Source organism: Hyperolius riggenbachi, chromosome 6 (assembly GCF_040937935.1).
Source record: "Hyperolius riggenbachi isolate aHypRig1 chromosome 6, aHypRig1.pri, whole genome shotgun sequence".
Taxonomy (NCBI): Eukaryota; Metazoa; Chordata; class Amphibia; order Anura; family Hyperoliidae; genus Hyperolius; species Hyperolius riggenbachi.
The window spans coordinates 28,352,632-28,368,162 of NC_090651.1; the positions used below are offsets into that span (position 1 = coordinate 28,352,632).

General features: G+C 45.7%; 1 protein-coding gene and 1 long non-coding RNA gene across 9 annotated transcripts in view; one reads left to right on the top strand and one right to left on the bottom strand.

The window, feature by feature from the left end:
* Positions 1 to 15,531, bottom strand: part of AGBL4 (AGBL carboxypeptidase 4) — a 2,106,705-nt gene that overhangs the window by 1,180,975 nt on the left and 910,199 nt on the right. Inside the window, exon 1 of one of the 8 annotated variants that reach the window (XM_068239050.1) lies at positions 6,614 to 7,233. The exons of the other annotated variants lie outside the window; for them this stretch is intronic. Coding sequence (XP_068095151.1) covers positions 6,614 to 6,804 — 191 coding nt within the window. The 5' untranslated portion in view covers positions 6,805 to 7,233. Of the gene's footprint in view, positions 1 to 6,613; positions 7,234 to 15,531 lie in introns of those variants that run through there. 8 annotated transcript variants of the gene reach the window in all.
* Positions 7,139 to 15,531, top strand: part of LOC137520741 (uncharacterized) — a 57,799-nt gene continuing 49,406 nt past the window's right edge. The window contains exon 1 of the long non-coding RNA XR_011021924.1: positions 7,139 to 7,410. This is a non-coding gene — a long non-coding RNA (uncharacterized lncRNA). The remainder of the gene's footprint in view (positions 7,411 to 15,531) is intronic.

The window sequence follows — 15,531 nt, forward strand, 5'->3', positions numbered from 1 at the left end:
CTGGTCTTTCTACTTGTTTTTTTATTATAAACTTTATTAAGCTGTCAAGTATTGTGATTTCTACTTTGACCTCATCATTGGTCAAGCAAATAACACTATAAAGACTGGGTAGTAGAGAAGGTCAATATCTACTGGACGGCTTGTCATCCAAAGGGTGTTCATTCCCTACTACTCCATGTCTGAATTATGTAATCTAATCAACCCAACGAAAGAAGTGTCAGAGGAGGGAGTTTGAGTGGCAGCTTGACCACGCCCCTTTCATGCCAAAATTGGGAGTGGTGGAGAGTGTCATCTCTACCTTCAAGAATGCAGCTCTGCTCAGCCTAGGTGACAATTAAAAGCACCATTAACTACCACATTAAGGCCTTCTGTTCTGCAGTTTATCTTGTTTTTAACCACTTCACATCTAGACCTTGTTTCCCCCTTATGGACCAGAGAAATTTAAACATTTTAGCTATGTCCCTATTTAATCAGCAATAACTTTATTCCTACGTATGACACCTACCAGTGGCGTAGCTAAGGAGCTGTGGGCCCCGATGCAAGTTTTACAATGGGCCCCCCCAAGCACTCTATACATAACAATTGATACGGCGCACCAAAACCTGCCAATGGCAACTACAGTGTCAGAGGTGCAAGAAGGGGATGGGGAACAGTTTGTTAGTGATTACCACTATTCAAAGTATCTATAGAAGTCATTATTATAAGCACAGCACCAAAAGAGAGCTAATAATGCAGTTGAGGGAGGGCCCTTCGGGGCCCCTCTGGCTCAAGGGCCCCGATGCGGTCACAACCTCTGCAACCCCTATTGCTACGCCCCTGACACCTACATTAAATATATATCTTTTCTTCAAGACAAACTAGGCTTTCATTGTATGGCATTTTTTGCCTTAAACTATTTTGTTTTCTTTGCATTTTAATGGGTAAAAGAGGAAAAATTTGAAAAAATACATCATTTCTCAGTTTCACCTATTCCAGTTTAAAAATAAAAAGTGCTGGTTTAGGTAAAAAAACACAAATTTTGTTTGGCTATGTCTACCGTTTATCACAAAACTTAGATTCTGTTCCTGTCACAATTTATAGTGAGGATATTTCATTCTGAAATAATGCTACAGTGTGTATTTTTCATTATGAAAATGAAAATAAATAATGAAAATAAAAATATTTTTAATGGTAAATGTCAATCTTATTGGTTCAGGGAACATATATTCCAATTCACCTATTAGTCCTGCGGCAGATAGTGCCAGAGGTGTGCACAGGAGCAAGCCCAATTGTGCACAGCTGTTCTTCAGCTACAAGACATATATCTACGTCCTCATGGCTTCGATGAAGTCACAGAGGATGTAGATATACTTTAGTGGTGGATAAAGTGGTTAAAGAGCTACATGTATCTTACAAGACTGGTGGGGGGAGAAAGGAGGCAGCAGTTAAGCAAAATGCATGATTCAAAACAAAATTTATGACATCCCGTCCAGGATCTCCTATGTTCACCAGTCCAGAAGAACCTTAGTAAGAAAGGTTTGATAAGTTCTGAGGTGACTTTATTTTGCAAGGGAGGAATTTAAACCCTGCTACTTGCTTGACCTTGATATAAGATGGATTGTTTTCTTTATGTGACTTTACTCCTTTAATTCCAAAACAAATGACAAGATGTTTTAACAACCAGGAGATCCAAGACAGAGCTAAATAAATCCATAGGTGAAGCCAAACAAGGCCCTTTAATATAGTGCGCGAAATTGCTTCAAAATGAAATAATAAAAACATGATTAGGAATCAAATTTCCAGGTGTCGGAGGTTAGAGGAGACTTTGGATAGGGCAAACACACATCAGATTAGCACAAAGACGCTGATATAACAGAGAGGTCACGGGGTCCTTTCCTGACATTTTCAGTTTTTCAACTTTTGAGTACTTCTGTCATTAATGGTTTACTCTGTGATTCAGGTCTCTCCAAGGTCACAGCTACTCTGGAATGCACCTCGGTGGTAATTTTTTGTTAAGAGCTGTCCAACCCGAGTTGTACTTTCAGAGGGATATGTGACTTAATGGGGCTAGAAGGCTTGGGATGTTCTCCCAGTGGAGACCCTTTCAAGGTCACAGGAAATCAAATCAAGTTTCTTGTCTCTTCCAAGCTGTCACATACCAATGTTTGGATTGAAAGCATTTGCACATAATGTCACCTTCTGCTTTTTAGGAGATGTTTTCCTATCCAAACTTTTTTTTTTTGCAGTTATAATACAGAAAGGAAGAAGGAGCCAGCTGGATGCAGCACAAGTTTTTCAGCTTCTATGACTTTCAAGTTACTTTAGCGTCATGTTTGAGGACCTTCAAGTATTTAGCCAACTTACTTAAAACCCCTTTCCAGAAAGCTGTTTTTTATTTTTTTTTGCCACTAGCTCCTTCTTCCCTCCAAGCTAGTTACAGTAGTATACCCTTCATACCTGAAACCCTTCTCTGGCACTGACACACATCTGCAGCAGACCTTGAAGTACCCCTGAGGCCGGTTTCAGACTGAGTATTGGTGGCAGCGTTGCAGTGCAGTCCACCCACCGCCCAAAACAGGCCTTCAGGGATTACCGCGTTAGTATGCAGTAATCCCTGAAGGCCAGGATCCAAACAGGAAGTAAAGCTCGCTTGTGCTCACTTCCTGTTTTAAAATACACAACTGCGTGGAAGCGTTTTGTAAAAATATGCTTCCGTACATGTGCATCGCAACATCGCAACGCCAACATTTTAGAAAACCCTGCGTCATATCATAGACTCACATGACTTCCGCACATCACCGCAGAAGCCGCATGGTAACGTAGGTATGTGCACGTGTTAGATAGGGCACTTCCGGCACAGTGTACTGAGCTCTGCGACTTTATAAAGTGGTGGACAGCACTATCATTTGAAGCTCTTATCTCAACTGTCTCTCATTGTTTCTTCTTTATGTTTTTTTTTCTGCAGAGAAAAGTTCAAAGGGTCACTAGCCTGCTCTGTGAAATCATTTAAAATGCTGAGTGTATTGTGGAAACTGCAATAATTAGAGAATGATGCAATGCTATAAAAAAAGCTATATACCTGAAAATAAACATATGACACTATTTTCTTTGCTACTAATGTTATATTAATTATCCTTATTACACAACCGATTCATTATATCATGAGTTTTTTTTTTGGTTTGTTTTTTTGCTTCAGTTTCACTTTAAAGGGGTTTTGTGGGTGTTTGCTTAGGATAAAAACCGCCACTTACCTGGATCTTCTATCAGCCCCCTGTAGCAGTAATGTCCCACGCCGCCCTCCTCCGATCCGCCGTTTCCCACCACCGGTCCTGGTCTAGCGCGGCACGGTGTCCAACTGCGGCTGCGCGGCCTTGCTCGCTCCCGCCCGCGTCATCAGAAGCTTACTGCGCAGGCGCAGTACAAGAAAACTTCGTACTGCGCCTGTGCAGTAAGCTTCCGATGACGCGAACAGCAGCACACTTTATTCGGCTATGACAGACGAATAATGCCCGGTGCCAGCGGCGGGGATCGGCAGATCGGAGGAGGACGGCTTGGGACATTACTGCTACATGAGGCAGATAGAAGCCCTAGGTAAGTGGCGGTTTTTATCCTAAGCAAACACCCACAGAACCCCTTTAACTCTTCAGTTTGAAAACTGAATAAACCCTAACATAGAAAACACTTAAAGAAATGCAAAGGTTGCAGAGAGGATTCCAGCCCTTCATCGCCGAGCGTTATTCTTGGCCTCGTCTCGCCTTGGGAACAGGGGAGGTATGTGTCGCACGTCCCACAATCGCTATCTGATGTCTTTGCATTCAAGCAGAGACAGAAACACGCGTCGCACTGAATCCTCAGCCTACAATGTCATTGAAAACATTTGGGAATACCTTGCATTATAGAGCCACGGTCAAAGGCTCACACTCTTCAGCATGGCATTTCATGCTTATTTCATTTCCAAAATAGCCAAGTCAAATATTGAAGGAAAATAGACCACGGCTTTCAGAAATAAATATTCAGGAGACATAAGCAAAAACATTCAGCCCAACTGAAAAGCCTGTAAAGGCTCGTACCAACCACGCAATTTTATATACGATTTTTCCACGATCAGTGATTTTTTGAACGATGAGCAATCATAATCCGAGTCAAGACGTGGGTACAGGCGAGTGATCATGCCAACAACCACGGGTGTCTGCAGAGAATTTTCCAGGTGGGGGGGGGGGGCAAAAATTGGGGTAATCATGCGGCATGCCAAAAATGGGCATGGGCATGGACCAGGATGTGGGTGTGGTCATGGGTGGAGCGAAATTTACATGAATTTAGCAATGGGGGACATTAGACTAGGATTATAGTAGGAATTAGATTGAGAGTGCCTCCAACACAGGTGCCCCCCCATTTTGGTAGTGACAGGCACCCCCCTAGTTTAGATATTGACAGGAGCCACCCAGTTTAGGTAGTGAGTGACAGGTGCCCCCCAGTGTATGTAGTGACAGGGACCCCCAGTTTAGGTAGTGACAGGTGCCCCTTAGTTTAGGTAGTGACAGGTGCCCCCTAGTTTAGGTAGTGATCAGGGGCATAACAATAGACCCTGCAAGGGATGCAGCCGCAGGGGGGCCCAGAAGCCACAGGGGGCCCTGTCCTGAGAGACTGACAACTAAGGAATAGGAGGGGGAAAAAACTTTCTGCTCTCTGCCCAATTGTTTTAATGACTGCATCTGCTCAGCCACTGATAAGAAATCATACAGCTCCTATTCAGTGTGCAGCAGACTCTTGTGTACAGAACCCTGGCCCCAACCTCTCTATCTCTACCCAAATGCTCTGTGCTCTAGTGATGCTGGAGAAGTCTGCAGAGCCAGTTCTGCTCTATCAGGGATGGACAAAGTGAGTGTAATAAGCTGAGGCTTGGAGGAGTTTGGTGGGAGGGGGGCCCCATCCAAAGTTTCGCAGGGGGCCCAGTGATTTCTAGTTACGCCCCTGGTAATGATAGGAGCCCCCCAGTTTAGGTAGTGACAGTAGCCCCCCAGTGTATGTAGTGACAGGGAACGCATATCAGCGGGGATAGCCGGGGGGGGGGGGGGGCAGCTGGGGCCGGGGGGGGGGGGGGCTCCTGCCCCAATTTGCCCATCGTGTGGATGCCCATGCCAACAACATTTACTGATGTTCGGTGATAACAACTGTCGTGACAGATCAGATCTTTAAGATCCTTGACGACTCTTGGCGCCCGTCATGTACCCACCGGCCGGAAGATGTATTGCGGAAAGCTCGTCATCAGGGAGACGGCACTAGATCTATCTTCCTCCGTCGGGTGGTGGGTTTTAGCTGAAGATTTAATAGCAGACACGAGTTCAAATTCCTAATAATCCCAATTTTTAGCGTCGTAACTACAGGGGAGCAGCTCCTCCCACCGCAGAGCTGTAAGGGGGCCCCAACTACGACTTTACTCACTCCCATAAAGGGGTCCATCCTTCAGATCAGGTGTTTTGTGGCTACTCTTGTTATGGGTGTGGAGATTATGATGGCCACTCTTGTTTTATGACCCTTGTGAGATGGGCCCCCAGGTTGTGAGGGTCACCAGGGGGGAGTCAAGGGAAGGGGTGGGAACATTGTGGGGTCCATCAAAGTTTTGCTGGGGGGGCACAATCCGTAGATACATCCCTGCTGCTTTGCATTCACAATGCATGCAAGCTAAAATGAAAAGCATCTCCACTGACCATCTCGGCACATCATATATTTTTGCATACATTTACCTGAATCGCAACTGAAGTCTGGCGCAAGATTACTGATATCAAAAAACTGTTTGTAACAAATTACAAATGAGGAACTTCAAATTTGATGTATTATTATATATACATTAAAGAGAATCTGTACTGTAAAATTCTTAGAATAAAAAGCATACCATTCTATTCCTTATGTTCTCCTGGGCCCCTCTGTGCTGTTCCTGCCACTCCCTGCTGCAATCCTGGCTTGTAATTAACAGTTTTAGGCAGTGTTTACAAACAAAATACATAGCAAGTGATACGCTGAGAGTAGCTCAGTGTGTGAGTCATACAGAGTGTGCAGGGGGCCTGGAGAGAGTGTGTATAGCTTCTATCCAATCACAAGCAGCACAGCACATTCCAGCCTGACTGCCTCAGCCCGACAGAGGAGAGAAGATTAGATCATATAGCAGAGATAATACAGCCACTGTGCAACTAGGAAAGGCTGCAGTAAGACACAGCACATTAGAACAGCTATAGGAACATATAGGATAGAAGAAATAAGGCGCAAAATTTGGTTACAGAGTCTCTTTAAGTTTTCTATCAGTTTTACCTGACAGGTTTGGGACTGTACACCTTTTATGTGTGAACACACCCATAGAAAACTGATACAAAACTGACAGGACAGGGCTGGAAATGTACACCTTTTATGTGTGTACCAAGCCTTAGAAAACTCATACATAACTGATGCAAAACGGACAGGACTGAACTGGACGGGGCTGCACACCTTTTTATGTGTGAACCCAGCCTTATTCTACAAGATGGACTCCTAAAACAGCTAGTTTCTACTGTGATGGGAAATAAAAATAGAGTGAGAATAGACGATCATTTTAATTACAATAAGGTGAAGGTAAACCTGAAGCGAGAACAAAATGACATACCTCAGTAGTAGGAGGACTCTGGATGGTCCAGAAGCTTCCTGGATCCTTCTACATACCACCGATCCAGCGCAGGACCCCTCTATGCCTATTTGACTTGCGCCAGCTTTATAGGTTTCTTCTGGTGGCAAGCATGGCAGCAGGCAAGTGGATATAGACTGATCCATGCAGGCCAAATGGAACAAAGCACTCATGCTTTGAGGAAAAGTCTTGCATAAGCAACTTCATTACTGATGCACTTGTCCATACCCAGGGCCGTGCCGACACAGAGGCCGACGAGGCTGGAGCCTCAGGGCGCATGTCATTAGCACTCTGGAGGGGCGGAACTTGCAGTCTGTGTGACTCACTCTGTGTTACCTCTGCTGGCCGCCCCCCGCTGTATTCGTGCTGCGTGCTGCCTGCCCTGCTGTGCCGCCCAGCGCCCGCCGCCGCTAATCGCACAACTGTGCTGTCTGTCTGTCTAAAGCGGGAGCGGAGTATACATATTCCGCTCTCCGCTACCTGGCTTGTTGTTGTTGTCATGGTCACCGTCCGTCCCGGTGACTCCAAAGTGCGCCGCCGCCCTTCCCTCTCTCTCACACACAGAGCGGCCAACCAGCGTGCGCCTCTCTGTGTGACGTCGGGCAGCCTGTGGGTCCCGCCCCCTCACAACGTCGCCTGTCTCCTCGCCTGTGAATCAGCAGCTAGGGAGGAGTCAGGCAGGAGACAGTGTGGCTGTGTTGACGGCGGGGGAATCGTCTGCCCTGTGTGGCCCGCGGCTGGCTGTCTGTCTCTCAGTCCCTGTCCCAAGTCAAGTAAAAGTAAGTGTGACAGGCAGCAGGCACAGCTGCACAGGCAGCATTATTATGGTGAATCTATTATAGTATTACACAGGGCCTCCAATGCCTCCTAGTCCCAATCCCATCATACATACATTTATATTTTAGATATTAATGTGACACACTGACTCAGAGCTCCTGTCCTGCATTATTGATAATAGTATAATGTGACAAGCACTGGCTGCAAATCTATATCAGCTGCTGATAATACAGTATCCATTTATGGTGCATTATATGATGGATAATGTTAGTGTGTCTATACCACAGACACACTAATATTATCCATCATATAATGCACCATAACTGGATACTGTATAGTATTATCAGCAGCTGATATAGATTTGCAGCCAGTGCTTGTCACATTATACTATTATGTATACTATCAATAATGCAGGGCAGAGGTCTGTCATCAATCGTGTCACTTAGGTGACTGGCTGCTATTCATGGGGTTGAACAATGCACCTTATTTTGGTGTTAAGGGAATCATTAGGTAAACAATTAGCTTTACTCACCTGGGGCTTTCTCCGCTCCGCTCTCCGCCGCTGTCCCGGGCTTGCCGCATGGTGCAGAGGACAACCTCGAGGTTGTCCTTACTGTGCCTGCGTGAAGCGCTGCTGTCAATCATGGCCACAGTGTCCGCTGCGCAGGTGCAGTAGTTCTGCGCAGTGCGCAGCGGACATTGTGGCCATGATTGACAGCGGCGCTTCACGCAGGCGCAGTAAGGACAACCTCAAGGTCATCCTCTGCACCGTGCGGGGAACCCGGTAAAGCGGCAGAGAGCAGAGCGGTCAGTGTGGGACAGTCGGCTGCAAGGGGCTGGAGAAAGCCCCAGGTGAGTAAAGCTGATTTTTTTTTTTTTTTTTGCCTGATGATTCCTTTAAGTTCCCAGTTTAAGTTTATTGCTAGATCCCCAATTCTTATGTGTTTATTTGGCACCTGAAATATGAGGGGTGCACACATTGCTTAAAGGATACATCTGATGAACATAATAAAAAAATGAGATTCACTTACCTGGGTGGGGACTTCCTCTGCCCCTGGCTGGGAGCCTGTGTGTCCCTCAGCGCAGCTCCGCTTCCAGCCCGTCTCCTGTTATCCCCTCCGTAGCAGCACACAGCTAATCTGCTTGCTATGAAGCTCCCGTCAGTGGGACCATTCTGTGCAGACGCATTACTTTTCCGCCTGTGAAGAATGCTCCCGGCAATGGGAGCTTGATAGCAAGCAGATCAGATGGGCCCCTGCGCAATGGATCCCGACCTTCCAGTTCGGCATTTGCTACAGAGGGGGCCACAATAGATGGGCTGGGACTCTTGGAGCGGAGCTGTGCCCAGGGACACACAGGCTTTAAGGGGCTGGAGGAAGACTCAGGTAAGTAAATCTGTTTCTTTTTTAATTTGTCAGATGTATCCTTTGAAGAGACTCTGAATTCTCCAAAAAATGAGGTTTTTACCTTAAAAACCTCATTAACATTATTGCCCCTGTTTAATCGCCGCATTCCCCACGTCTGAAAACACCCTAAATCACCCCAAACTCTCTGGGGTACATTGCAGGCTCCTTCCGCATAGAGGTAGAGCATTTTGCTGCAGCTCTGCTTCTATGCGTGTCAATCAGCGCAGAACGCCACTTCTCCCCCGCCCCTCTCAGTCTTCCTTCACTGAGAGGGGCGGGGAAGAGGTAGATACGCGCATAGAGGCTGCAGCAAAATCCACGACCAAGAAAGTCGTGGATTTAGCCGGGCGAGTTTGGGGTGGTTTAGGGTGTTTTGATTTAAGAGGGGCAATAATGTTAATGAGGTTTTTAAAGTAAAAACCTTATATTTTGGAGACTTCAGAGTCTCTTTAAGCTATGTAATCACCTAAAGTGTCATTACTTGACAAGCTTGATCGAACGTTCAAGCGATCGTGGTACTTTACACGAGCGTCTTTGAGGATCTTAAAGATCTGATCTTCTGTGTCTGTAGTTTGAGAATGCGCAATCGCCACAGGGAGGACACAACATTTAACATGCGTTTGTTAAACAATATTTCCCGACGTTGAGTAACATTGTGCGCACTATTGCTGGCTGAGTACGACCCTTTAGGGGTATCTGCTGTACTCCAGTGGGGCAGGTGGGCAGAGAGCACATCATAAATTATATATACAGTAGTGACTCTGCTTAGCCCATAAAATTGAAATAAACCAATCAAGAATAGTTACTTGTGCTGCTTCCATAAAGCAGTCCCCATATTTTTAAAGTCCGATGTACATATCTGATAGTGACTGTATATATGATGTGTACACAGGAATCTCTTATATATACTATATAACATCTATGCTGTAAGAATAAAGCCTGATGTGTAGATGTGTAACTAATAGTGATGGTCAATGAAATGCAAATAATTCTGCGCTGATGCTGATTTATGCACTCCTTTTGCTCATTAAATCAAAAAATTTGATATGTTAAAATTTGGTTTGATGACTATGAATTAAATGGGACCTGAGACGGATGAAAAGAAAAGTTTTATACATACCTGGGGCTTCCTCCAGCTCCCTTCAGGCTAATTAGTCCCTCGTTGTCCTCCTCCACCACCTGGATCTTCTGCTATGAATCCCGGTAATTCAGCCATTGAGCGCAGTCCGGCCGCATGACACTCCCACAGCCAGGAGCGTTCTGCACCTGCACAATAGTACTACACAGGTGTAGTACGTTCCTGGTGGTGGAGTGTGTGCATGCGTACTACGCCAGACTGGCTCAAGTGCCTGTACCCATGGCAGAAGATCCAGGTGGCGGAGGAGGACAGTGAGGGACTGATTAGTCTAAAGGTGGCTGGAGGAAGCCCCAGGTATATATAAACTTTCATCTCAGGTTTACTATACTCTACATATCAGATCTATCTAAAAGTTCCATCTATCTGATGGAAAATTGTACCGTGTAGATGAGGCTTAATACTTTTAGCCATAGCCCCTAAACAAGCATGCAGTACATCAGGTATTTCTGACATTATTGTCAGATTTGACATGCTTGTTTTCAGACACTACAGCAGCCAAATAGACCAGCAGGACAGCCAAGCAACTGGTATTGTTTATAAGGAAATACATATGGCAGCCTCCATATGCCTGTCGTTACAGTTGTCCTTTAAACTGTGCATATTTATGTGCAATTACAACAGTTGGATTGACTTGAGCTGCATCTTATCAGTTGTTGGTCGCCTCTTATCAGTGATATTTTACTTGACAAAAGTTGTCCAACTTCTTCAAGTTGTTTGATAATTGTGCATTTAAAAGACTTTTGCTGAGCGTGTGTATGAGGCTAAGTTCACAGTGGGACGTTAAAGTCGCGCGTTAAAACAGCATTTAACGCAGAATAACTCACTGCAATGAAAAATCAATGCCCTGTTCACAGTGCACACGTTGCGTTGGTATCTAACGCTGCACGTTAAGTAAAAGTACTGCATGCTGTGCGTTATACACGTTATTAGCTGCGTTGGACTGTTTGCACATGCTCAGTAATGACTTGGAAGCATACTTTTCATTGCCTGTATTTTTTACTGTATCTGCTGTATGCGACGGTAACGCTGCGTTGCCACTTTTTGGGCGCGTTGCGTTGTAAGCATGCGGTGCGACTTTAACGTGGCATCAAAACGCAACGTCCCACTGTGAATCTAGCCTGAGGCTTTATGGATTCAGGAAAGACAAATGTTTACAGTTGTGTTTAAGCAATTTTTTCTGCATTTAAACATACATGTTCTTTTGCTGTTAATTTATTTGTATTTGCACTTATTACCTAATTTATACAAAAAAATGTTGGTATCACTTGTTTGCTGTTAATTTATATTAATCTGTTCTCCTGTGGGAAAATACTGTCTTATTTTTGGATATCTTTAAGGAGGGGGCGCACTTGGGGGGGGGGGGGGGCGCACTTGGGGGGGGGGGGCGCACTTGGGCAGCTCAGCCTCTGTTGATGGTGGACCTTGTCCCGGCCCTGTCCATACCTAACACGGCCAGAAGAGTAAGAGGGACCCTTTGCTGGAACAATGGGCTTTACAAGGATCCTGGAGGCCTCTGGACTATCCAGAAACTTCCAACTACTGAGATGAGTAGCTAATATTTTTTCTTGAGAACGCACAGCTCACTTCATCAGGCAAAGTGTTAGTGCCGGTATTCAAAAATAGCCATTGGCCAGTATTCAAAAATGAGCGCAGAGAAGGGGCTGAAACCGGCACCGATACTTGGCCAAGTTTTTTTTAGGAGAGAGAGACCTAAGTACAGTGGTGAACACCATACCTAAGTGGAGATGGTTATTTTCCTAAGAGCTATATTGGACCTTTCAGAAAATGTAGAATTTTCTGAATGGTTTACCATGGAAATTTTAGGCCAATCGCAAGATTCATGAATGCTCGGTAGTATCCTCTGTGTCTTGTGCTTGGTCCAAAATTACCACTGTAATCCAATTTCCACTGAAAAAAATCTACATTCTCTGATTGGTCCAATGCTTCCAAGTTCTGTGATTAGGTTAAAATACCGAGTTGCCATAATGCGGTATTTGCATTGAAATCTGATTTTGTTTAAAAATGCAAACATTTTAAATTCCGTGGAATCCAAAGCATCCCTACTCTAGGGTTAATTTTCAAGTCGTCACAGTCTAAGGTAGGTTCATTCTCAATTTGTTGTTCCATTTGTTTGCAGCAGTCTGCGTTGGCGTCATGGTCCAAGCATAAGATCGGCCTTGCCGTAGCTCTGGTGTTCAGGGGCATGTGGAAACTCCAATCTCTTTGCTGTGTGACTGACAGTCTTGTGAGCTCTTTACATGTAAGCTAACAACTTGGCTGTGTGAAACGCAATTTTCTTTTTTCTTTCCTTGACCCCACCCAGGGGCAGTCCTTCCATGAAGCAACGTGAACCACATGCTTCAGGGCGGCAACAATTATAGGGCGGTAAGATGCAGCTCACCTCTCCAAATGTCCCCCTCTTTGCACTCCCCATAATGTATGGTTTCAGAGGTCAAAAATTCTAGAACCGGCCCTAAGTGACCCGACACGTGCCATATTTTTCCCATTCCCAAATGATCTTATTTTACTAGTGAAATTTCATCTCACACCATGCTGAACTGAGCTGTAAATCTCCCCTACCTCCACCGGGGCAAACTAGGAGGCCTGACCATTAGTCATTTGGCAGCAGACTATGTATTGTGCACACAATGCCTCCTGGAGAGAGAGATATATACACAGATGGTCCTGTATATACCTGTGGCCCCATGGAGAGCTGTACATATTTACATGCTTTTTCACAACACCACAGGATCATGCATACAGCTAAATGGATGAGGATAAAATCGAAAGAATCCAGCCCACTTTCCTGGCGAGAGATGAAGAAATAGAAAGATAGTTGTTTTGGGGCTTTTTTAAAGCCTTTATCAGTGCAAGTTATGCATTGGAATAGATAAGACTCTTCGATAGGATTTGTGAAGTAGAAGTGTTACAGACTACAGCTGTCTAAATAATTGCTCCAACTAGCGGTCGTATGGGCACCAGGGTTAGTGATAGTAATTGGAGGGGGGGGGGGGGTTGTTTTGTTTTAGGCACTTGAAGTGTTAGGCATGGGGGGTTGGTGTCAAGCATTAAATCTAATGGGAGTCTGTATAAAAAAAGAAACCAGATACTTACCTAAGGAGAGGGAAGGCTCTAAGTCCTAATGAGCCTTCTCTCTCCTCTCCCGGTGCCTTTGTTGCGGCGGCAGCCCCTCAGTCTAAATCTATCACCGCAAGGTACTACGGAAGTCGTTGGGAGCTGGGTCCTCCCGAAGACAGGTGGCTCCATACTGTGTACGTGCAAGCGCCCTCTTTCATGCACTTGCCTATGCACAGTATGGAGTGGTCGGCAGAGGAGGACACATGGGGACGGGGGGGCACACTGGGGACAGAAGGGGATACGCTGAGGACAGAAGGAGACACATGGGGGACATAGCAGAACATATGGGGGACACAGGAGGACACATGGGGGACACAGGAGGACACAATAATTAAGGAAGTCCTGGACCTTGGACACATCAGGTATAGTAGTAGTTTTTTCCCTGGATTTAGCCTTCTAAACCTAGGTGCATCTTATAGTCAGGAGCGTCTTATATGCCAAAAAATACACTACTTTTTACTCACGTGAAGCTGTATCTACTTCTTGTTTTAGGAAGGAAACGTAGTATGTAGCCTAGCTTTTTGGTGTGAGTGGGTTAGGGGAATCAGGAGACTTTTTGATTCTCTATAAAAGTACTCTGAAAATAAAATCTCGTTACAAATAAAAGACACAGATAAATTTCAAACAAGTACAAGAGGAGAGCATTTCAGTCGGTATAACAACGATTCCGTCACACCTCGCGATTCCCGCCTCACCAAACGGTTCTACGCACCAAACAACAACAGACAGAAATTAGTTAAGCAGCAGCAGAAATTCACATAGAATTCTACTTTTTAATATAAATCCTGATCCCCTGAAGCGAGGTGCAGACATACAGTGCGACTGTATTTATATTTTTCATTAAATGTAATGTGATTAATTTCACAAGTTAATTTACTTCCTCCTGTCGAAAGAGGAAAATTTAAATTAAATATTTCACCGCTCACAGATATTAAAAAAAAACCTCTTTTGCTGAAAAGAGAAACTTGTTTTAGGTGTTTGGCGAGGATGTTCACGCTAAATAAGAACCATTACTGTCACTTAAAGGAATCAGCATGTTTGGATAAAGACTTTCAACGAGGTGTTTTTCTAAAGCTACATACTCACCTTGCGATACAGGAAGATGGATCCAGAGACGTCTCCCTGATGGCGAGCGCTCCCGAATCCATCTTCTGGCTGTCGGGTATGTGTGACGCCACACGACATCCCACAACAGGTGCGAACGAAACTTCAAGCGATCACAGTACTTTGCGCAGTTGGGGATCTTAAAGAACTGATCCACCATGACGTTTATTATCTCCGCACAACGCTAAAGGTCCGTACCCGCCACACAATTTTCCCGCCAATTTTTCCATTGACAGATGATTTTTTTGGAGCGACGAGCGGTCGTTTTTTGTGATCTCGCAACGTGGTACAGACGCGCGATCACATGAACAGTGTTTAGCAAAGCACACCGTTACCGACCTTCATGTCCGACCTTTAAGATCCCCGACGACTCTGCACAAAGTACCGTGATTGTTTGACTTCCCAGTCGCGCCTGTTGTGTAACCTCGCATGATGTCGCAAGGAGGAAGAGGTGTCAATGAACGCTCATTGACAAGGGGACGTCGCTGGACCCATTAGGTGGTGAGTACTCAGCTTAAGCAAGGTTCATGTGATCGTCTGCCCGTAATTACATTGCGAAATCATAGAAACGACCGCTCGTCAAAAATTGGCCAGTCATCAGGAAAAACGTTGGAAAAAACACAAGGTGAGTACTGGCCTTAAAGGGAACCTTAATCCTGCAAGGAACAAACAAAGTTTTACTTACCCAGGGCTTCCCCAAGCCCCCTGCAGCCGTCCTGTGCCCTCACCGCTCCTCGAGTATCCTCCGGTCCCTGCTGTGCGTTAATTTTGTTTTCGGCCCCCGGCCACGTGTATTCTTCTCCGCCTTGCCACACTCAAGCGCGTTCTGTGCAGGTGCAGGTGTACTGCACCTGCGCAGGACGGGCCTAATGGCGACAAGGCGGAGAAGAATACGTGTGGCCTGGGGCCGACTCCCAGTGGGTCGAAAACAAAACTAACGCACAGCGGGGACCGGAGGACACTCGAGGAGCGGCGGGGCACAGGACGGCTGCAAGGGGCTTTTTTTTTCTAAAAGGATTAAATAAAACCTATGCCAAGAAAAACGTCCCCTGGGGGGTAGTCGCCTGGGGTGGGGGAAGCCTCCGGATCCCATTGAGGCTTTCTCCATCCTCCTTGGTCCCACAGCAGCGGCGAGAAAGTTCCCCGAACAGCGGGGATGTAAATATTTACCTTCCCGGCTCCAGCGCAGGCGCAGTATCGGCTCTCTGCCTTGGAGATAGGCGGAAAAAGCTGATTGCTGTCGACCGCTCTACTATGCAGGCGCAAGTCTCCTGCACCTGAGCAGAAGAGCGGACCCGGCAGAGATTGGCTATTTCCGCCTATCTCCATCAGGAAAG